Source organism: Callorhinus ursinus, unplaced genomic scaffold (genome assembly GCF_003265705.2).
Source record: "Callorhinus ursinus isolate GAN/ISIS: 27379988/994484 unplaced genomic scaffold, GSC_fseal_2.0 scaffold70, whole genome shotgun sequence".
Taxonomy (NCBI): domain Eukaryota; kingdom Metazoa; phylum Chordata; class Mammalia; order Carnivora; family Otariidae; genus Callorhinus; species Callorhinus ursinus.
Window position 1 is genome coordinate 5080933 of NW_027397132.1, and position 23312 is coordinate 5104244.

A 23312-nucleotide genomic window follows, 5' to 3' on the forward strand; every position below is an offset into this window, starting at 1 on the left:
AGTCCTTCCCACAGAAGGCTGCTTCCCCGAGGCGGCAGGTGCCGCCCCCCCCCCCACTCCTGGGGGCGCCTCCTTGTCCGTCCCTCAGAGAAGCCCTGACCCAGCAGGAGTCCAACCACCAGGGCCCGATTCCCGTCTGCGAGGCCGGGGGGGCGGGAGGGCCTGCAGCAGCGCTCGTGAGGGTGTGAGGTGGTGCACGTCAGCAGGTGTTTCTGCAGCTTTATTGGGGTGTGGCCAACAACAGGCTGCACATGTTCAGAGTGTAGTGTGATGTTCTCACAGACATGCACGCCCCTGTCGAACGGTCACCACACTCCAGGTGCTGGACCTGCCCGTCACGCCCGACGTTTGCTCTCGAGTGTTTGGAACCCTCCCTTCCTCCCCCACCCCAGGCGGCCCCTGATCTGCTTTCACTGAAGCGGACTGGTTAGCATTTGATAAAGTTGGAGAGGAACAGTCTCGTGCAGTGTCCACTCTTTTGTGTCCGGCTTCACTGTTCTGACATCGCAGAGCGCATGGATCAGTGGTGTGTTCCCTTTGATTGCCAGGTCGACATGCCGCGGTTTGTCTGCGTGCACTTGGGGCCGGGCATTCGCTTTCCCCGGCTTTCGACCGTCACAGACAAAGCGACCTCATGTTACAAATAAAGTCCTTGTGTGGAGATGTACTTCCTGTTCTCTCGGGTCACTGCCAACGTGTGGAACGGTGGCGGCTGTGTGCTGCCCTGTTTTAGGAATCTGCCTGTCTGCAAAGTGGCTGCACCACCCAGCATCCCCGCCACCAGCCGACGGCCCCCCAGGGCCTCCACAGCAGCACTTGGCCCGCAGCCTTTCCCACTGTACCCGGAATCGATGTGCGGCCGCCCTGCTTGTGGTGTGCACTTTGTTTCCCTAACGACCGATGATGTTGAGCGTCTCTGCTTGTCATCATCGGGGGTCTTGTTCTGCAAAGTGTTCCCACTCGTGTCCAGTTTTTACTTGATGGTTTGTTCCTTGCTGAGTCTGAGCATTCTTCATCTGTTCTGTGTGCAGGTCCTCTGTCACACACTCCCTTGCACGCACCTCCTCCCATCCTGTGGCTCGCCATTTCGCTGCTTTGTGAGGCTGTTAAGGAGAAATCTGTATCAGTGTTTTCTCTTTTATTTGTGATGATTTGGATATTGTAGCTGTGAAACTTTGCCTATCCCAGATTTGCAGGTTTTCCCCTATATTCTTTAGTAATTTTATAATTTTTCGACTTACATGGAGGTTTCTATTTCTATTTTGAGTTAGTTTTTTATATTACACACATTACAGAATTGGAGGATTTTTTTTTTTTTTTTTAAACGAGTACCTAGCTGTTCCAGCACCATTTGTTGAAAAGACATCCTTTCTGGAAGCCTGGGTGGCTCAGTCGACTAAGTGTCTGAATCTTGATTTTGGCTCGTCGTGATCTCAGGGTCATGAGATTGAGCCCCGCGTCCAGCTCCATGCTCAGTGGGGACTCTGCTTGAGATTCTTCCTCTCCCTCTGCTCCTCCTCCCGCTCGCGTGCGTACTCTCTCTCGCTCTCTCTAAAATAAATAAATCTTTAAAAAGAGTAAGCATCCTTTCTATGCTGAATCGCCTTAGAATATTTATCAGAACAGGCTGTCCATGTGTCGGTGTTTATTTCTGGGCTCTGTTGTGTTTCCTCAGTCTGACTTCAGACCAAGGCTGTTTTGGTCACTCTGGCTTTACGACATTTCTCGAAATTAGGTTGTTAGCTCTCCATCCTTTCCCCCAAGGTTGTTTTGAACATTCTGGGCCTGTTACATTTCCACATGACTTTTAGAATCAGCTTGTCCGTTTGTACAGAGAAACGTATGGGATTTGACGGGGATGGCTTGGATTCTCTCGAGCAGTGTGGGGAGAAGTGAAGTCTTGGCAGGCTGGCCTTCTAGCCACGGCCGCATGTATCTCCATGTGTTTGGGCTGATGTTAATTCCGCTCCGCTCAGTGGACCCCTGCATAGTTATCAGAGGGTGGACCCCCGACAGCTTTTCCAGATTGGTCTCCACGTGCTCTGTGTTCTTAGATGCTATATTATGCTTTCCAGTTATCTTTCTTTTCTAGCTTAATTCCCTTAGGGTCACGGAAGATACTTTGAATTACTAAAATCCTTTTCAATATGTTGAGCCTCTTTGCGTGGCCCAGCCTCTGTCTGTGTTCGTAAATGTGTGTCCACCCAAGAGGACGGTGCCCTCTGCTGTGCTGGTCAGAGTGTTCCTTCCGGACACTTGAGTCAAGTTGGCTGATCATGTTGTTCCTGTCTACTTTATCCTTCTGGGGTTTTTGCTTCTCATTCTATGAGTTATTGAGAGAGTGATATTGAAATCTCTGGCTGTAATTGTGGGCTTGGCTATTTCTCCTTGCATTTCTACCAGGTTTTGCTGCATCTCTCTTGAAGCTCTGTCATTAGCAAGTGTGTGTTTAGGACGGTAATGTTCTCTTGGCCAATTGGCCTCTTTGTCATTATGGATTTGCCTTGCGGGTGCCATTCCTGGCTCTGAAATTCACTTTGATACCAGCAGGGTCTCCAGCTTTCTGTCCCCGTGCCGCTGTCTTACGGAGGTTTGCCTCTCTGTGTCAAGAGCGCTCTTTTGTAAGCAGCGCGTAGTGGGGGCTGTTCTCCCCACTCTGCGTGTAGGCGGGTGGGTAGGCGGCTCCCATGCCATGTGGTGGCTGGTAAAACTGGGTCTCACTCTCTCCTCCTCATCTCAGCTCCTCCCCTGCATCCCCATTCTCCTGATTTTCTGGCTTCTTTCTCATTCAGTGGGTGTGTTTCATTATTTCATTGTATTTCTTTTTTTCACTTATTAGTTGTCACTCTTGGCTGTTTGGGGGTTTTGGGGGTTACGGTACACATTTTTCACTTACCACGGTCCTCCTGTAAGCGATGCTGTACCTTCCCACACGGGCAGCCCCGTAACCCCATGGGTCTGATGTTCCCCTCGAGCCTCTGTGCTGTGCGTGTCACACATTCTAGCTAGACGTCTACCTCAGACCCCAGTACACTTTTATTAGTTTCGTTGAAACGATCTCTTCAGAAAATAGTAATTTGCTTTTGTATCTTAACTAGAAGATGCCGTGTATAAATACACGGTGGAATATTACTCAGCCATAAAAAAGAATGAGATCTTGCCATTTGTGACGACACGGATGGACCTCGAGGCTGTTGTGCTCAGTGAACTGAATCAGAGACACACAAATGCCGTAGCGTTACACTCACGTGGAATCTCAAAGATGAAACAAGTGATCCAATGAAACAAAACAGAGACGACTCACAGATAGGAGAACAAACTGCTGGCTACCAGAGGGGGAGAGGTGGGCAAAACTGGTGGGGGGATTAGGAGGTACAGACCTACAGTTATAAAACAGGTAAGCCTCGGGGTGTGGCGTGCAGTACGGGGAATGCAGCCCCTGACCACACAGTAACTTCATGTGGGGACAGACGGCAACATCCACAGTCGCCACACTGTGGTGAACCTTTTGTGATGTCCATAGTCACAGAGTCACGGTGTCACATGCCTGAAACTCGTGTGATGGTGTTTGTCAACTGTACATCAATTGCAGATAGAAGCTAGTAATTTCAGTGTCCTTATAAGATTTAGATGAAGTCAAAAACCATGTAGTTGCCAGTGTAGTCACGCTCTCCACTGCTCCTCGCTCCTTTGTGTGGATCTGAGTCTCCGTGCAGCGTCCCTGTCCTGCTACTGCAGGGGCTTCCCTTGGCCTCCCTCGTGGAGCGGGTCTGCTGGTGATGCGTTCTTGTAGGTTCCGTTTGCCTCAGAACATCTTTATGAATATTTTCATTGGGAATCGAATTCTAGGTTGGCATTTTTTTCTTATTTCAGTATTTCAGAGATTTTTCTTTTCTTTGTCGTGTGCAAAGGGGGCTGTGTCTTGTGCTTGGGGTTTGTTGAGCTTCTTAGATCTGTGTATACTTTTCATCAAATGCAGCACTTTCTTGCAGTGTTTGTCCTTCTCTGCCCCGCCCCACCCCCCCACCCCCGTCCTTCCCTCCAGGGGCTCCACCCACGCGGACGTTGTGCTCTGTGAAATCACCCCACAGCTCAGTGACGACCTTGTCAGTCTTAAATATTCCTTTTCTTGTCTATTTTACTCGGGATTATTTTGAGTGTTTTGTGTGTTGGGTTGTCGTTTTTTGTTTTTTTGTTTTTGTCTTTTCTGTAGTCTTCAAGCGTGTAATTTCTCCTGCAGGGTCGACTCTGTCATCAGCCCCTCCGGTGTTTGTCACAGCTCGGTTGCTGGGCCTTCCCTTCCAGGGATTGGGTTGTCTTGCTCTTTCCTCCTTACCCGGCTGAGCTGCTCAACAGCAGACTGCTGCTCCCGTGTCCCAGCACTTCAGTAACCGTTTTAATGTCCTTGGATGCTACTTAATGTCTGCCGTTCTTGGTCGGTTTCAATTGATTGATTATTCTCCTCATTATGGGTCATATTTTCCTACTTCTTTTAATGCCTACTAGGCCTTGATTAGTTGGCAGACACTGAATTTTGGCTTGTTGGATTCTGAATGTTTTTGTATTCATATAAATCTTCTTGAGCTTTTTCAGAGATTCAATTAGGTTTCTTGGAAAGAGTTTGGTCCTTTCAGATCTTGTGTGATTTGCTGGGCCGTCCTGGAGCACTTCTCAGTCTAGAGATAATTATCTCTCGCTCCTGAGCCAAGACCTTCCTGAATAATCTATGAAATATGAGCTTTCCATTCTGGCTGGTGGTGGGGAAGGCCCTATTCCTCAGCCTGTGTACGTGCTGGGCACTGCTTCCTGGACACACTTTTTGATTTTTAAATCACGTGAATATAGTGCCTTTCAGAAAATTAACTTTAAAAAATGAAGACAAAAATAAGACTTTCTTACAGTGAGCTGAAGCCTGCCGCTCGCCCGTGTCGGCCACTGGCCTTCGCATAGCCTCTGGGCCCATGATGGAGGAGGGACTCTGCACGGTCCCCTGAGCCTACTTCCCCACCCAGTCGAGCTTCCCTCCCCAGCCCGCATCTCTCTTCAGGCCATCTCCGTGGTTCTGTGTCCTCTGTGACATGTGGTCACACCTCCTGGGAGTGGACCATCAGGCACAAGACACGTGCAAGCTCCTACCTGTCCTGCCTACGGTTAGCCACCCCTCCCTCCGAGTTGTGGTCAGTGAAGACCCCCTGCAGAACCATCTTGGTCAGAACAGACACGTGGGCTGCACTCCCGGCCTGCGTGAGAGAGAGAGAGAGAGACACACACACACACACCCCCAGTGCAGCAGAACCCTGTCTGCCGGAATGGATGTGCAAGCTGTGGTGTATGTCCTGATGGTCTGGCTCTTCTTGCAGGTTGAAGATTGAGGAGCTGGAAGGGGAGCGCAGTCGTCTGGAAGAAGACAAGAAGATGCTGGAGATGCAGCTTGAGCGGTTCACCCTGCAGGTGTATACTGGCGGGCGGCCACGGGTGGAGGCTTCTCCCAGAACTCCGCATTCTCCCGGCAAGCACACCCTGCCCTCCTGGCTTCTTCCTGCGTGTCCGTGTCCGTGCCTCCCGCACCCACAGACGTCCCGTCTTCTGGGTCACCAGACACAACCTAGTTGGGGCCCTCCCCGGATGCACGCACCCCTGGCTGGCTGAGAGCATGTGTCACAGAGCTCAGCAGAGAGGGTGTCCTGCCTTCGGGCCGCATGTCACCAGCCCATGGCCCCGGTCCTGTGCTCCATCGATGTTCCTCCCCTCCCCCTACACTGGCCACGGCCCATGGGACCATCTCTGTTTGGGCTCATAGCCAGGCCCGTCCCCACCCGCCTGCAGCCGCAAGGTCACACTGCTGTTCACAGTGTTTACTCCAAGTTTGTTTTTCATTGTCATCCTCCTGTCTGAATTGTTCCACAGCAAGGAACCTGCAGGTTTGTGATTACCCAGATTTTGGACAGGCCATTGATTTTATCTTGACACCTATTAGAGGCAAATCACATCTCTTTTTTATTACCGATTCCTGGAGTCGGGAGAAGTGACAACTCTGATGAAGCAGGGTGCCGTGAGCCGTGGCTGGCAATGTTCATCTCTAGGAGCCGCACTGTTTAATTGGGCCGCGGTCCTCGGGAGGGAGAGCTGGGCTGTTGGCAGGCCGACCCCAGCGGCCCATCAGCCGGGCCCTGTCAGAGCGGGGTTGGCGGGTGTCTCCTGCGTGTCCAGCTGGGCACAGCCTATGAGCAGGGCTGATGGCTGCCCAGGCCGCCTCCCCCCCCCCCGCCGTGATTGGGGTACAGTGAGTCCTGCTGAAATCTTTCTTTTTTCCCTGCCTCTGGGCTTCCAGGCCTTTCCCAGGGAGCCTGCTGTGGCTCTTGGCAGGGTTTCTGGGGTGCAGTGCAGGTGAGCACTGTGGCTGATGGACATTCGCCATCCTGGGAGATGGGGTATCCGGTGCTCTTTCCGTGTCAGATGTTCCTGGGTGGAGATACTTTGAGCTCCACGCCGACCCTCGGGTGGGGCAGAGGTCTTACAGCAAGTCCTGGAGCTGCTCACGGTCAAGGGGCTGGGCACCTGCTCACGGGGGCAGGTGGCGTCCGTGTCCGTGCCTGTGGGAGCTGGGGGAGCCGGGGACAGGCTTGTGGGGCCAGGTTTCCATCATGCTGGGGGCTCAGGTGCGTGTGCGGGGGTGTGGCGGTACGCCCTGAGCTCGGCCACAGCCCTGGGGCGGGGGTGGCAGGGCTGAAGTGCAGAGGAGTGGGTGGTGGAGGCTTCTAGATAGCCACGCGCCGCTGCCTCCTCTGTTCTGGTGGGTGTCCCAGGCCCGGGGACGTTTGCTGGTCCTGCGGCAGTGCTGTCAGACCTTGAGAGGCAGTAAGAGCAGGGCCGTGACAGTCTGTCCATGCTCCCGCTTGCAGCTCGAGTCCACGAGGGCCGTTCCTGCACCTAGAGTGGGGCCCATCTCAGGAAGGCCAGCCACGCGCCATCACTGTGCTCTGCAGACCTCTCTCTGTGCCCACGGTCCTCAGGAGGAGGTCCTGCTTCCCCGTTTCCCTGATGAGGAAACGTCCGGTCAGGGAGGGGCAGTCATTCGGTCGAGGGCACCCAGCAGGAGAGGCAGAGCTGGGCTGGGCACCCAGTTCCCTGTCTCCTGGCCCGCTCCCCCCACCAGCTGCGCCAACCCGCGTCTGTCGTGCGGTGCGGTGGGCAGGCACAGGTTGCCCGCCCAGGGCTGAGCTGACCATTCAGGGGGCTTGGACGCTTGCTGTAGCAGCAGCGGTTCTGTCTGACCCAGACGCCATCCCTTCTTCCGGCTCACGACAAGTGCCAGTGAGCCCAGGCCCTGCTGAGGGTGCAGAGACACGGGGGCTCTGCCCTGGAACCCTGACCCCCCAGGACAGACAGGAGTGAAGGTGGCGAGTCAGGGCAAGGTGAGTGGCCATGCTGGTCACGCAGAGCGGACGGGAAGAACTTGTGTCTGGCTGGGGTCTAGGCAGCCACGAAATGGGTGTGAAGGCGACTTGGACGCTCAGAAACAGGAGGGCATCGTGGGGTCCTCAACTGGACCCCTGTCCCGTCTCTTGCCCGGGTGGCTTTAGGCATGTTGGCTTTCCCATGTGAGCCCCAGTTCGTCCTTTATAACTTCGGGATAACCGTGTGCATGTGTGGGCGCCTGGGGAGAGGAAACGCGTGTGGAGGGCAGAGACCTCACCCCTTCACCTCTGTGCCGGGGCCTAGGAAGCAGCAGGCCTGCCACGGGTGTCTTTGCCACTGCTGCCCAGCGAGCCCCGCGTAGTCCAGCCGCGGCCGGCTGGGCGCTCCTGTGCACACGCCCTCCTCCCTCTCCCCTCTCCCCTCTGTGGACAGGCTTCCAGTTGGGCCGCTTCGAGGAAGATTGATTAAAATCAGCTGCAGTTTGACTTAATTGGGAACATATGCTTGGAGAGGGAGCGCCACTAGTTAGAACTTCTTGTAATCAGTTCACAGCTGGTTGGTGAGGCAACAGCTCCCGTCACCAGTCCGAGCGTGCTCTGCACTCTCTGGACGGTGTGGGGCGCAGGCCTGTGGGGCCGGGCTGTTCCCACGCTCATCCCGGTGCCCCAGCCCACGGAGGGGACTCCTGCCAGCCGCAGGGGACTGCTGCTGTCTCGTGTGTGCCCCTCTTTAGAGATGGGGAAACCGAGGCCCACAGTTAGCCAGCGCGTGAGTGGCTCGCTCACAGACCCCTTCTGTAGGGGCAGGATGGCCTGGGCTAGGTCCGGATGTCCCGGGGCTGGGAGTGAGCAGACCACCTGGACGGCTGGGCCTGGAGCCAGGGGGCGCCCTGTGCTTCCCGTGTGGCTGCCGGAGCTGGGGCCTGGCCGCCGTGGAACGGGAAGGCAACCCCGGCCCTGGGCCCCCTGCTCCCTCCCACCGTGGCCCTGCCCCGCACACCTGTCCGCGGGCCTCGGTTTCCCAGAGCCAAGAGAATGATTGCGGAATGGCAGTAGGACTCATGTCTCATTGGCCTCCTCGGTGAGTGGGCTCTGGTGTGGGTGGTGGCTGTGGCCCTCACCGTGGCCTGTGGCCCTGGTCTCAGGCCACTTTGGTGACCGCGGTGATGGCTCCCAGGTCGGCCAGAGTTAGTAGTAACACCGCCATCCCATGCCTTACCTTGGCGACACACATGCTTTCCCCAGTCGTGTTTCTAATAGGCCAGATGTGGGGACGGTGACAGTCACGGGCCACATGAAGCTCCGGAGGTGCAGCTGAGAGGGGCGGCAGACGCGTGTCGGTTAGCAGCCCTGGCTAGACACCCGAGTGTGCACAGCACAGCCTGGCCGCACACTTGCACTCGGGCCCTTGGCCCCCCTGGGTTTGCCCCAGCGCTTGATGAGCATTCTCAAACGTACAACACAGCCGGGCGAATTCCTCCATGGAGACCCGCTTACCCACCACCCACATCCGGGCACGAGCATCTTACTGTGGGGGCCTCCTGATACCACCCCTCTGCCATCCATCAATGCTTTTACATTTTTCTGATGCATTTTAAAGCAAATTGCAAACATCTGCACCGTTCCCTGTAAATGCTTCAGCATGTAATCAAGCAGAATTCATCTCTGGGAGTGGAGCCCACGTCCCACTGCCCCTCCGTGCTGCCTGATCACGCTGCTTATTCAGCCAGGTGACCATCAGGGGTGGGCGCAGGTCCCGCTTCCCCCCCCAGCATGCGCCGGCTCCCCCGGGGCTGGGTGGGGCTGCCTGTAGCCAGCCAGCAGCACTGCTCAGGAAAGGGACCAGACTGCAACCCAGTGACATTTGAAATAAGTATCTTTTTTGGAAATGGAGTGGGTAGAAAATTGCTGGGTTGCCTGTGAGCGGAAAGCTCACGGTGCCCGTGGAGACGTCCCCGCTCCCGTCCCTGCGTCAGCAGGCGAGCAGCCCTGTCTCATCAGACCCTCCCAGCCTCCACCTCCTTCCCTCTTCATGAATACGAGGTTGGGGGGGGCGTGCTGCACTCCTCACACTGTGCTGCCCTCTCTCCTCTGACGCTGTGACAGGATGGCCCCCCAGGTGCCCACTGGTTCCCTCCACCTGCAGGTTCCTCCTGCCTGGCCTGCCCCGCCCCCCCCACCCCCACCTGCCCCCACCTGCCAGGGAGCCCTGAGCCGAAGGCAGGCCTGATCTCTGCTTCTTAGAACCCTCCTGCTCTGTTCCCCTGTGGCCTGGCTGGCCCTTTGCCCACACTCCTGCAATGCTGAGTTCCTTCCTGGAGGGGCAGAACCCCACCTGTGGATGCGTGGGTGGAGGGTGAGCCCCAGAGAGGGTGACCGGAGCAAAGGGCTCGGTGTATGGCATCTCCATGTGTGCATGTGTGTAGGATAAATTTCTGGGAGGGAGATCGTGGGATCAGAGGGTACCTGCACTTATTTTGGTAGATGCTGCTGTGGGACGGCGTCAACTGCAGCCTAGGAGAGCACCGGCTCCCCGTAGCCTCACCAAGAGTGCACTGTGACGCCCGGGAGATCTTCTGCCCCCGCGGGGATGGGGGGCGGGTAGGCCAGTATACTTTCAACCTTCAGTCTTTTTATCACACACGGGAGTGAGGGCCTTTAAGTACGTTCATATGTGCTAATGTCCTTGGTCCGTTTTTCAAATGGGTTGTTGGTCCTGTGATTTTGTGGAGCTATTTGTATTTGAGGAGTTGAGGTGTTTTTGTTTTAAGTTGTGACTGTATTTTCCAGTTGATCATCTGTCTTTTGACTTTGCTTGAGGCATTTTTAACCGAGTAGTTCTTGGTATTCAGGTTTTTATATAGGTGCATTTATCGACGTTTTGTCTTTGGCTCAGGTTGTGAAGGGTTCTTCCTTGGCAGTTTTGTTTTTCACATGTAAATCTGCAGTTGATGCGGCATTTGGGTTTGGTCTGATGTTGTACAAGGTACAAAGCCTGACATCAGCCTGTTCCCTAGTAGGGCTCCTTCCGGTAGCCCCAGGACCACTTACTGCAAAGCCTGTCCTCACTGGGGTGCGGTGCTGCCCCCTCAGGCCCGGGTGGCTCCCCCGGCTGGTGCATCCCGTCCTTCCCGGCCCTGTGACTTCTCCTGCAGGATTTTCCTGGCACCTTTTGTTTACTTTTATGTGCCCCCTGGAATGAACATATCTAGCTCTCCCAACCAATGTAGAAATTGTTAGGTTTCGTGGGAGATGAGGGTAAACCTCTGGGGTCCAGACATCGTGGGATGATTACTCTTCTGCGCAGGAACGCTACTGTGTCTGCATTTACGGGGTCCCTGTTGTGCCCCACCTGAACGCTTACAGACAGGTGTTCCTCTCCTATGTTACCTCTGGGTCGGGGGTCTTTCCTTCACTGTCCTGGCCGGGCAAGTGCACACGTGGACTCTGAGCTCCGCTACGGAGGTTTGTGACCCTCCTCGGGGCGGCAACATGTGCCCCTTCACACATGGAGTGAGTGGGCAGGCATGTGCTGCGGACCCGTGCTCCCGGACGGGCGTGTAAGACAAGACACTTGAGGAGAGAGCCTCCTTTCCCCACCGTGGCGCCCGGCTGCTCATGTTTATTAACGCCGAGGACTAAGAAAAGCCAGCTTGCTGATGTGCACTTATGTGGAGACATTTCGACAGGCACTGATTTCTTTTGATTTTTTTATGAGGAGAACGACGTGTCTTGAATAATAAGCCCCTTCACATCCCATGAGCCGGTGCCAGCAGGCATCTCCGCGGGGCTGCAGACCCCCCTATGCTGCTGGCCCGGATGGCCTCTCCCCCGTGTGCACACGGGGTCTTTCCACCCTGTGACCCTCAGGGTGCCGGGCCGGCCTGCTCTGCCGCTGGTGTGGGGGGGGCAGTGGCACCCGCGCCATCTGGGGCCCCCGGCAGCCTCGCCGCTCTCAGACCGCGTGCGGACACCTGCCCACCGCACGCTCCTCGCCATGCACTTTGTGTTACCCAGCCCTCTAGGAGCCTGGACACCGGGCGTGATGAGAAGTCGTGTGTGTCATCTTTAGGCAAGTTGAATTTCCTGAGTGGGCCTGGAGTGTGGCAGCCGTGGGGTGAGGCTGGTGGGCGGAGGGCAGCGCCCTCGTCCCAGGACCGCCTGTGGGTCCTGAGCCCCGCTCAGCCAGCTACAGCCTCGTGCCCAGTGGCACCCGTGTGTCCCTCCCAGGAACTGAGGCCCCAAGCGCCTGGGGCAGAGCCGGGAGAGACCCGTTGGCCTGACGCCGGTGCAGGACTCTTCGCCCATCGTAGCGGTTCCCTTGGGTCCCATCAAGTCGAGGGGAGTCCGTGACCAGAGAGGCAGACCGGCAGAAGGAGGGCCAGCTTAGGGAGCACTTGTCCCGGGCTTCCTATCCTTTGTGAGTGTCCCAGGACCAGCGGGACCCCTGGCCCCACCCTGGGTTTGCGTCCCAACCTGCTCCTGTTGACACCGGCGGAGGTCACAGCCCCACCAGACGGGGGTCTGAGGTTGGCTGCCGCGGGGGTGCCGGCTCTGCTCAGCCCTTGTAGGGTTGTGCCCTGTCCCTCGTGTAGACGTGCAAGTGTCAGCCTGCATGGCAGGCTGTCCCCTGTGTTGGGGAGCCAGGCCATGCGGCCCAGCTGGGAGGGGCACCCGCAGCACGTCTGCCCTGGTGGAGTTCGGCAGGCGCCCCCGTCCCTGACCTGCAGCACCGTCTCTGCGGGGGGGAGGGGGGGAGCAATCGCACCTGGGGTACACATGCCATGGGCGCTGGGGCCAGACTGCCCCCCTCCACCGGCAGAAGTCAGGTGCTCCAGGGACAGGAGCTGGGTGGCAGAGGGGCTTTCCGTGTGCGCGTCTGTCCCCCTGCCCCGTCTCTGTGCCACGCGAGGCAGAGGTGCTGCGGAGAGGGTCTTTGGGGGTGTCTCGTGTGGTGGAGGCCCTTTCTCCCTTGGCGGCTGTGGCTCTTGTCTGTTCAGTGGGCAGCCTGCACCGGCGCTTAGGGAAGGGGGGTCCTGTCTGCGGAGCGCGTGGCCCTCCCTGTCCCCTGCTGTGTCCAGGCGTCTCTGGCCCCACCGACTTCCTCGGGGAATGTGTGTGGGGACAGAAGATGTGGCTGCCCGGGAGGAAGATGGCAGCCCAGTGCGTAATGCTGTCAAGAATCCCGTTTGATGAGTGAGGGTGTTTGGGGTTGCAGTCATCAGAACGCCCAGGGCAAAGGGGCTTCGCTAATCCTGCCCCACACTGGTTTCCCTGCTCTGTCTCCACTTTGCCTTCCACCTGGTCAGCCCCGTCTCCTGGCTGGCCTCCCTGTGACCCAGGGGCTCTGCTGGGGTCGGGGCTGATGTTTCCTGCGCAAGTGGCTATTCCAGGGCTCGGGGCCCAAAATTCCTTCTGACCGTCTTGCCAAGCCCCACGCCCTCCCTATACCACAGCCTTGGCCAGAGGGAGGAAGGGGCCCCGTGGGCTGAGCAGCAGTCACTTGGCCAGCCCGGTGCTGGGTGTGGGGTGTCCGACCCTCCGCGAGCCAGCCCACCTTGCTGGGCCCCGCTGTGTGGGTGCTGCTCTAACTAACCTGGGGGACGGCACAGGCTGAAGCAGCCAGGGCCCCACCTCCCTGGGCTTGTGTTATGGGGGGGAGAGACAAACAGTGGGCTAAGCGTGTACATGAGTAGAGCGCTGAGATGGTGATGTGCAGGAGAGGGAGCAGGCCGTTGGGGGGGGCTGGGGGACCCGGCAGGGCCGTGTGCGCTTGTTTCCTTCTGTGGCTCAGAGGACGAGGAACGTCAGCCTCCCAGGCCTTCTGGGACTCTCCACGACAGGTTCTGGAACACTGAGGGGAGTGTCAGCCTCCCGGGGCACTCGGGGCTCTCCACGGAAGGTTCTGGAATAGTCAAGGGAAACGCCAGCATCCCAGGACACTCGGGACTCTCCACGGAAGGTTCTGGACGAGTCGAGGTTGCTTGGAGAGTTTGGGTTTCTTCGGAGTATGAGTATCGCCTCGACTGTTTTCTGTAGTCACATCTATTCCCTTTAGATAAGATCCCAGTACTGTACAGAGCATTCCCAGCTGCTGACAACCTGATACCACAAGAAACAGACCACAGATGTCCTGGCTTCTGAGCCGTGTTGGTGTTGAGCCTCTTGGCAGCCCCACAGGAGGGAGTGCCAACTGGTTACAGAATTTCTCTTATAGGAAGGTGATTTTGCAGAGGTGGTTTACGGACAAAATGGTGGCACAGGAGATTCACAGAGGCATGTGCAGCAGGGACGGGACGCAGCAGACGGATGGGCGCACGCGCCGACGGTCTCTGCTGTCCCCCCTCCCGACCCGAGTCAGGGCCCTTGCCCACTGGCTGGCGGAGCTGGGGCCCAGCCCAAGCTGGTGGGACATGAGGATCTGCTGGGTCTGGTCTGGTGGGGACCCTGTCCCATCTGTGCAGAAATCACCAGTGGCCTCTGCTCTGCCCTCCCAGAGTCCAGCCCCTGGACCGCTCCGTCTTTCGTTGACCTGTCCCTTCTGCCACCACTTGGGCTGTCGGGAGCCCCAGGCGCACTTGATAGAAACCCAGGCTTAGAAGGGGGCAGTTTCGTCAGCGTTTGCTTCCTCCCAAGCAACCGTGGCGGGGACGGCGCCAGAGCAGGCCCGTGAGGGCGGTCGTGTGGTTCCCCAGGCTCTGCCCAGCCAGGTGGCCGGCCCTCCCGAGGCCCAGGTCCCCTAGAATGCGAGGCCGCCCCATAGGCGCACTGCAGTGGCCAGGTGTGTAGTACGAGGCAGGTGTCCTGTGCGGGAATAGATTCCAGTATGGGACATCTAGCTCTGCCATTCTCATGGCCTCTGAGCCAGTCTGGGGGGAGAATGGATGGGGGCAGTGAACACACAGTGTGGGGGCGGGGGAGACCCCTGTCCTGTGCCCCCCCCCCCGCTCTGTGCCATGGTCTCTGCCCCCTCCTTGCTTCGAGGGAGCAGGTTTGCACCTGGGCTTCCCTGCCCCCAGTTTGCTGGCGGCTCGAGAAAGGCTTGGGTCCTCTACACGTGGGCCCGTGTGGAGACGCAGCGGTCTGGGCTGCGTCTGGCAGACGTGGGTGAAGCCTGTCAGGATTGACTCTGGTTTTCACGCCGGGGGTCCTGCTGGGCTCTGTGTACTTAGCAAAGCTCATATGGTTTAAGACTGCTTACATGTCCCCTCTCCCCAAGCACTTGGGAAGGTGAGCAATAGCATCCCCATCTGGGAGACCAGCAACTGAGGCTCCGAGCGTGTGAGACTTGGTCTCGTCTCAGAACTAGTACAGGGAAGTGCCCCCTCCTGGGCCTGCTCCCGGAACCTGGAGGAGAGGCTGAGCGGCTAGCTAGGCCAGGCCTCTGTGTTCAGGGCTGAGGGAGCTCTGTGCCTGGCCTGTGTGGGTGCCAAGGAGGGATGGGCACCCCCGCTCATCTCCGGGAGGAGGGAGGCATTGATGTGCTCGTGGTGTTGGTCACCCGCCCCTCTGGAGCTCCGGGGTAGAGCCCTAGAGCCCCATCTCGGCTCACCTCCCGAGGTTAGGAGTCTTGTGTAGGCAGCTTGCGCCAGTGCCCAAGGCCACCAGAGCCTGCCTTGCGGGTCCTGCCCTTCTGCCTCTTGGAAACATCATGCCTCACCAGCAGAGCTCCAGACCAGCGTCACGGCACGGCCTCTGAGCTGGGGCTGGGCTCTGAGATGCAGCACAGTGGCCTGGAGGGCAGCGTGAGAAGGGCCTTACCCACGTGTACTGACCCAGGTAGGCCCCACTCCCCCAGGCTCTGTCCTCCCTCTGCTGTGCTCCTGGGGCCACCTGGGAGGGTCTTTGACCAGGGGCCCCAGGCCCCACAGCGGCTGCTGTGGGTCGTCCCTTTGGGTCTGGCTGCATGGCGCTGGACACAGTAGGCACACAGACCCCCGTCGTAAATCAGGACAGCCCACTGAGAGGTGGCAGCCTTGGCCAGACTGCCGAGTGCCCAGCTTCTGATCAAGCCTCTGTCCTGGGGGGACAGGAGGGGAAATGGAGGCAGGGGGGCTGGGCCCGTGTGGTCCCTGGCATCTTCTTGGCCATGTTGGCCCAGGGGCAAATGGAGGCTTGCAAAGCACCCGTTGCCCCCTCGGTGAGATGTCTGTGTCTTGAGGAGGGGACCTGCCTCTGTGGCCACCAGCCCAGGGCCTCTCTCCCCGTCCCCCCACCCCAGTGACCAGTCCTGGGCAGGCGTGTGGGCCTCCAGTCCTCTCTGGGCCTCAGTTTCTCAATCTCTGAGCCAGGAGGCGGGCCAGCTGGTCATGATGCTGGAGATCTGGGGGAGGGGGTGGAGGCGGGTGCTCACCCTGTGCTGCTATGTGGGACCCCTGCCCCCATTCCCTACACTTTCCACATGTGCTGGCACGCTGTCCCATGGGCTCGTGCTCCCCGCTCTGAGGGATGAGGCCTGCTCTGTGCCCAAGGCTTCGGAGCCAGGGAGTGTCCCTGTGAGAGCCCAGTAAGCACCGGGCAAAAACCGCACTGGCTCCCCTCTGCCCGTGAGGCAGAAGGACACAAGTCCCATGCCTGCAGGACCTGCCCAAGGTCACGTGACACCCGAGCCCCTGGAGCACCAGCCCTGGGCCTGTGCAGAGTGTGTCCGCAGGCTGGGGTGAAACAGGCCGCAGAAGACACAGGGCCGGGGTGGTGGGTGGGGGGCAAGGTCACAACACCAGGGCCCGGGAGGGCTGTGCTCCCTGTCTAGGAAGCCCGGCCCTGAGACCCAGAGGGCGCCCCCGAGGCCCCCGCTCTTCTCCCTGAGCTGTGCTTCCTTCAGCCGGGAGAGAGATTGATTTAGCTTTGAGGCCGGGTGATTTATAAATATGCATGAGGACCAGCACTTACTTAACCATGCTGTTTAATTCTCTCTGCGTCCCTGCCTCTTCCAGCAGGGCCTGTTGATATGTGCATCAGGCCCGGGTGGCAGGCACCCTCCCTCCCGGGCCGTGGGCCGAGGGGCAGCCGGTTCCTCGCCCCGGCCGCCAGGGCCCCGGGCCGGGCAGGGGCCCCTGGGTCTCGCCCTCCATGCAGGCCTGTGAGCCCCGGGCCCGGAAGGTCCTCAGGGATGATGGCCCCTGCCCTCGCTCTTCTGCAGATGGGAGAGGGCCAGCACGGTTGGGGGCGGAGGGGCCCCAGGTGCTGCCCGCCACCCCCTGCCCGTGGGACTCAGGACGCACAGGGGGCAGCCATTCCTGTGAGCTAGCACAGAGTCAGGCTCTGGGGGGGTGAGCGGGGCGCACACTGCGGCCCAGCCCCGCCTGGCCCATGGCTGCTCTCCCAAAAACGTGCGGCAGGCACCCCCACGACCCCGGCCACCCTGTGTCTGGCCCTGGCCTTCTGCTTCAACTGGGTGGTTCTTTGGCAGAAGCGCCAGTTCCCTCCGCGAGTGACACAGGCGTGGGTCATCTGCTCGTCTAAGGAAGCCCAGAACTTCTCCCTTTGAGGTTCTTGTCAGGACCGCCAGCGCCTCAGCTGCGAATCACACAAGGCCACCCGTCTTCGGCGCATTACAGCCATTTCCCCCTTCCTCAGAGCCGCCACCTAGCCGCGGATTTCAGCCGAGCTGCCGCTCTGTCCCATGTGCACGGCACTCCCGCCCGTGGGAACCGCTCCCCGCTGAGATGCCCCTGCTTCGTAGGCGCCTGCGCCACGCCCCGGGGGCCTGCCCTCACCTCTGAGCGGGAGGTCGGTGACGAAGCAGAGGTCATACGAGGCGTGCTGCATGGGGCGACACGGGCTGCCCTAAGAGTGGGGTGGGAGCCCGCAGGCGGCCCTTGGCCCTGCGGGGTCCCTGGCTCCCCTTGGTGGGTCCTTATGGGGCTCTGGCTGTGGACCAGGCACTGGGTCCCCTTCACCGGTCGGGGGGACAGAACAAAGCCTGGTCCTCACGGGATCACCGCCTGCTGGAAGCATCTGTGAGCCCCTGCTCCCGGGGGCTGGACGTCCCTTGGTGAGCCGGCTGGGGGCGCCTGTGTTCCCCTCTGCTCCCGGGCCTCCCTGGTGTCCACCACACCGTGCTGCCCACACAGAAGCCGAAAGGCAGCCTCCTTTTACCGAGAGGGGGTGGTGTACCAGGCAGAGCCCCGTGGACACGCTGCCCAGCCACATGGTCCTGACACACAGCTCAGCCCCTGCCTGCCCAGTGACTGCTCTATAGGGCGTGGGGGGAGGGGGTTAAGAATGGGGTCTGCGTGACATCCTAGGATGACCACAGTGCCCACGTCCAGTTTGTCTGGGCCCACGGGCGGCTGCCCTGGGAGACAGTCCACTCTGGACCCTGGGAGGACAGCATCTGGCCACCTGGTCTGTGCACTCCCCAGTTCCACACAGGGCCAGACTCCTGGGGGGTCCCGACTGCACCCGCCAGCCACACTTCCGCCTAGTGTCCTCCAGCCCTCAGCTTTCTGAGCCCGGTGTGGAAGGTTCCAGGTGGCAGGCGCCTACAGACACCCAGGACCTCAGGGCATTGACACTTCATCTCGGGGACTAGGCCTGTGCACCCCACCCCACCAGCCTGGCCAGTTGAGCAGCAGGGAACACAGCTGAGAAGCAGGTCCTAGAGTTCTGCCGGGACCCAGGCTGGCCTGTGCCCTACCTTGTGGTCCAGGTCTGCACGTGCTAGGCACCCCGAAGCACGCGTGTGTCGAGACCCAGATGAGACAGGCCTGAGCAGAGTGGTTGGGCCCCTGCCAGACATCTCTAGGGAGGACAGCCGGCAGCACCAGAGAGCAGAGCTCTGCCCTCGCGATGGGGGGCCTGGCAGTGTGCAGTGTCTTGGGGGGGCCTGCAGGAGCCCTGAGGGCCCGGGGTCAGGGAGCCCGCACACAGGAAGCTGGGTGTCCCTCAAGGGGGACGTGGCAGTGAATTCCGACCAGCTGTGGAGGCACAGAGGCGCGAGGGTGCCCTGGAGGCTCAGATGTTGCGGCCTGGCAGCCGGATGGGTGCATCCTGAGGCCCTGGAGATGGGCAGCGCTGCTGGTGGGGCCGGGCAGCCTGTGGTCGCTGCAGTCAGCGGCCAGGCCCAGCCCTAGGGTCCTGCACAGGACAGCGGAGGGGTGCCCGGCCAGACAGGTGTGCGCCCCCAGCTCCTCTGGCTGGCCCTGGGGTGACATGGGAGTCAGGGCCTGCACCCAGCCAGCACGTGTTCCCTCACCCAGCCCGGAGCTGCTCTCCCATCTGGGTGCCCACCGCTTGCCGCCGCCTTTTTTTTTTTTTTTTTTTTAAAAAAAAACTTTACGGGGATAGGATTCATGTATCACGTACGTCACGCAAAGTGAGAGCGATTTAGTGGTTTTGGTGGACTCGCAGATGGCTTCAATTCTCATCACCTCAGAAAGCCATCCCATGCTTCCACTGTCTCCTGCCCCGTGGCAGCCCCTGGCCCGCTTGCCACCCACGCGGGGGCTCCTGTTCTGGATGTCTCGTTTGTGTGGAATCCTGTCATGGGATCCTGCGTGGGGGGCTTCTCTCACTGAGCATCGTGTGTCCAAGGACTGCGTGCGTTGTTGCGGACGCCAGAACCGAGTAACAATCCGCTGTGCCGACACGGTTCTTCCCGCCTTTGTTCTGCGACGAGTAACGATGCTGTGAATGCTCCCTCGTGGACATAGGTTTTATTTCTCTTGGGCAGACCCCGGTGTGCAGGCTTGCTGGGCCGTACGGTGACTCCACGTTTAACTGCTCGAGGAGCTGTTACCTTGGCGGCCGCACCATTTTACATCCACAGCAGCAGTCTGCGGGGGGCTCTGCCTCCTCCCTGCCTTCGCCAACGCTTGTTACCTCGTGGGGACTTTGGTTTCCCTTCCCTCACTAGCGATGACCTCAACTTTGGGCTTTTTGTCACGTACTTACTCGTTTCTGGGTCTCCTCCTTGCAGAAGTGTGTCGTCAGCCCCGCCCGTCTTAGAATCTGTTACCTGGTCTTGTCACCACTGAGTCAACGTTGTGGGTACGAGTCACGTACTGTCTGTGTGACTTACAAATATTTTCTTCCGCTCTGTACATTGTCTTTTCCTTTTCTTGGTGTCCTTGAAGCACAAAGTTTTTCACTATGATGACGTCTAGTTTTTCTTTTCTTTTCTTCATTTCCAGCATCCTGTCCGGGAATGCATGGCCGAATCCAGCGTCACGAAGGCTTACGCTCATGTTTTCTTCTGGGTGGTAGTTTTAGGTCTTACACTTAGGTGTTTGGGTGTTTGATTTTGAGTTTGGTTTTACATATGGTGTGAGGTAGGGGTCCAGCTTCACGCATTTGCCCGTGGACATCCCGTGGCCCCAGCACGTGTATTAAAGACTGTTCTTCCCTGTTGAGTGGTGTTGGCACCGTTGTGGAAAATCTGGGCTCTCGCTTCTCTTCTGGTGAGTTCACAGTCTGTCCCAGTGTGGGCGCCACTGGCACCTTGCGGAGGGGGGGGTCGTCGTGCTATCTCCCCTTCAGGGGTGCCGGGTTATTCAGGATCCTCCCGAGCCCCTTGCAGCGCCACGTGACTTGGAGAAGCAGCTGGGATCTGGGTGATGCGGGATGAAGGGCACATGCCCGCCAGCTGGGTGCGGTCATTGTCACACACACGCCGTCCTCCAGGCCGCGGGTGCTTATTTCCGTCTTTGTCCCTGCCAGCGCAGTCTGCTCACTATTGTTTTCAGTGTGCTCTGGCTCGGTTCCGTGGGCTGGGACACTCCTCTGGCCCTGGCACCGGCGCTCCGGAAACCGGCCTCTGGACCGGGCTCGATGCGGCCTGCTACACAGCCCGTACACGTCCCCGTGGGAGGACCTTCCTCCTCCCCCTCCCCCCACTTTCCTCCTCAGATTCTTTCCAACCGAGGTCAGCAAACCCGAGCCCACGGGCCAGGGCCAGCCGGCTGTGTGTTTTGGCAAATAGAGCTCTCTTGAAACCTGGCAGTGCCTGTCTGTCTACTGCCTCTGAGGCCGCCCCACGCTGCAGTGGCAACAGAGGCCGTGTGGCCCACAGACCTGAATACTTGCTTCCTGTCCGCTCACAGGAAGGATTGCTGGCCCGCATGATAGCTGTCTGCAGCAGACAGGAGAGCAGCCCACCAGACTCGTTCCCCCGGACCGGTGCGCCCGAGGGAAGGAGCCTTGCCTACCCCAGCCTTCGGGGCCCCAAGCCTCTGTCCCCTGACCCACTCTCGGCCTATTTCCCCTCAAAGGAGGGTTTTGTGAAGGACAGAGTAGGACATGCACCGTGACCCAGGGCTTCTGTGCGGGGCACTTTGTCCCTCGTGCTGCAGTGTGGGCCCTTAGCCCCTGCAGCAGCGGGAGGGCCTGGGCTGCCCGCCCAGCAGGGATGCCTGCCCTTGACCCCAGCTGCCTGTGAGTCCCCCCACTTTCCCGCCACAGTCAGGATGGGGCAGGGGTCAGCGGTCACTCCTGGCACTGTGGTGACCCAGGTCGGAGCGTAAGCCCTCGGTCCTGCTCTTTGCAGCATCCCGAAGGCATGGCCCCAGAGCCTCTCAGGAGGCTGCCGCCCCCCCGGTAGGGACCAGGATGCCCTTGGTGCTCCGTCTTGCTGCTTTCGGAGCCTCCCCTAGAGACAGCATCCGTTCCCTGTCGCTTTGTTATAAACACCCCAGCTTAACACAGGAGCCACCTTGTTCTCGCTGACTCTGCTGGTCTCCCCTGGGCAGGATCTCCGGCTTCCAGCAGGTGGGCCGGCAGGGAGGCTGGAAGAGCCAGGGCCTCTCGTGCGGCCTTCATCCCGGGGAGGCTCCGTCGGTGTGGGCTCTGGTGTGTCTGAAGAGGGCAAGCCTCAGTGCACACACTCAGACCTCAATGCACCACGTCGACCTAGAGGCTGAGGGGGACTCCACGGGGAGGATTTGGGGGGTAGCGGGCACTGAGACCTGCCCTGGGACCGTCCTGCTGCGGCTGCTTGTCTGGAGGGGGGTCTCAGGCCCGCAGTGGGTCTTCACGCTCGGGAACGTCTCCCGAGGAGCAGCCTGCCCCCAACTGCGGGGAGAGGGCGTGGGTTATGCCCGTGGGCATGTTTCTATCCCAGAAATGGGGTGCCAGCGTTGGACGCTAATCCTCAGGCAGAAGCAGAGCAGAGTCAGGGTGGCAGCAGTAGACTGTGGTCTTAGGCTCACTTGTCAGTTGGAGCGTGAAGGGGAGGGAAGCCAGGTGGGCTAGGATGCCCAGGACTGATCCGCCACGGCTGCGCCCACAGGGCACGTCACGTCCTCACAGCCTGATTCTGCGGGGCTGGCCGGGTTGGGGAGCTCGCTTCCTGAGCCCCAGCGCTGGCAGGCTCGGCACCGCCTGGACAGCTGATGGCTGTGCTTGGCCATCCCCAACCCCCTCTGCAGGCCAGTCGTGGTGCAGGGGTGAGCCTGGGGGGGGGGGTGGACCGCAGCCCCCACCCCTGCCCCAGGCCCCCTCAGCAAGGTTTCCCAGCGCCCGTGGCCGTTCTCTTCAGCAGAGTCAGGGACGCGGCCCTGCCTGCCCCACCGGGTCCTTATGGCCCCGCACAGGACGGAGGGAATGGGCAGAGGCCAGTCCCACACCCGGGGAGTCTGGCTGTGGCCCCCAGGTCAGCTGACATGCCGGGGAGCCCCTCCCTCTTCCTTACCCACTGCCCACGCACTGAGGAAATGGTTCACGGTGGTACAGAACTTTACGGTCTATGAGGGTCTTCAATATAGGTCACTCTGTTGGTCCCCGGCGTTGCTCAGGGGTGGGTCACCCATGTTTTCCAGGTGAGGGAGCTCGAGGCCGTGCTGAGTGGTGTGGCTAGCAGGAAAGCTCACCCTGGCGCTGGCCACAGGTACTTGCGGGTGCTCTCTCCGTGACACGGGTGTCCCCCCCCCAGAGGTGGAGGCTAGGCCACGGGGCTGTGTTTGCTGGGCTCTGCAGCAAGCCTGTCTGGGCTCCCCAGGTCAGAGGTCATCCTGGCCGGGGCACAGTGGCCACTGACCACCGTCTGGGGTGGGTGGGGATCCTGCTGTCTGCAGGCAGAGTTGTGAGGAGGGGGAGCTTTCGTGGCTCACCCCCAAACTGGGGAGACAACTCTTGCTGTGGCCAAATTAGTTTGGGTGCCAACCCCACAGAGTCATCCTCGCTGTGAATGCCAGGGGCCGAGGCCTCCCCGTGCCTGGCCTGCTCAATACTGACCCTTTTGAGTGGGTCATTTGTCCCAACTTATCAGACCCTCATCAGCCTAGTAAGAATTTTCTCCTTGGGCTCCTCCCTCTGTCACTCCCATCCGGCTAAGCCCTGCTGGGATTCTAAAATCCCCTAGCACATGTTTTCTATACCTGCAGTGCACCCTCGAGGGGAGGACCGCCCCCAGAATGACACGGTCCTGGGTGGGAGCGGTGGTTCTCCTTCCTGCCCACATGTGTTTGGCGTCTCCATGACAGAGGAGGACCGCCCCAGGACCTCGATGTCCAGGCGCAGGTCCCCTGATTCACCCCGCACCTGCCTCCCTGCGCAGCCCCCTGGCGTGAGTGGTCATGTCCTGTCTCTGGCCCAGGAGAGCATCTGCTTTGTGGCCGAGGGAAGGAGAGACTTGACCCTCTGGCTGAGCAGGGGTGGGCCCAGGCCTGAGGCCTGCCCACTTTAGTTTGTTCTTACATTTTTGAAGGGTTGAAGGAAAACCAAGGGAAGAACAACGTTTGGGGACACGTGAGCGATGAGAGTTGGGTCTGTGCTTTTGCGCGGCTCATGGCTCGCTCCTGGATGCCCAGCGTAGACGCAGAGCGGGCTGGTGGATGGAGGCGTGTGACCGTGAAGCCTGCACTCCCTCCCTGCGTGCCCACCCACCCTCCAGCCCCCAGAGGCCCAGAAAGCAAGCTGCCAGCCTGTCTGCTGTCACTGGGCCTCTGCCCAGCT

The 23312-nt window shown here is 59.5% G+C and overlaps 1 protein-coding gene across 8 annotated transcripts in view; it reads left to right on the plus strand.

Moving 5' to 3' along the window:
• The window catches only part of MAD1L1 (mitotic arrest deficient 1 like 1), a 322064-nt gene that overhangs the window by 223795 nt on the left and 74957 nt on the right, over window positions 1–23312 (plus strand). For all 8 annotated transcript variants that reach the window (XM_025863714.2, XM_073886395.1, XM_025863712.2 and 5 more), the window contains one exon: window positions 5361–5451. In XM_025863714.2, coding sequence (XP_025719499.1) covers window positions 5361–5451 — 91 coding nt within the window. The remainder of the gene's footprint in view (window positions 1–5360; window positions 5452–23312) is intronic.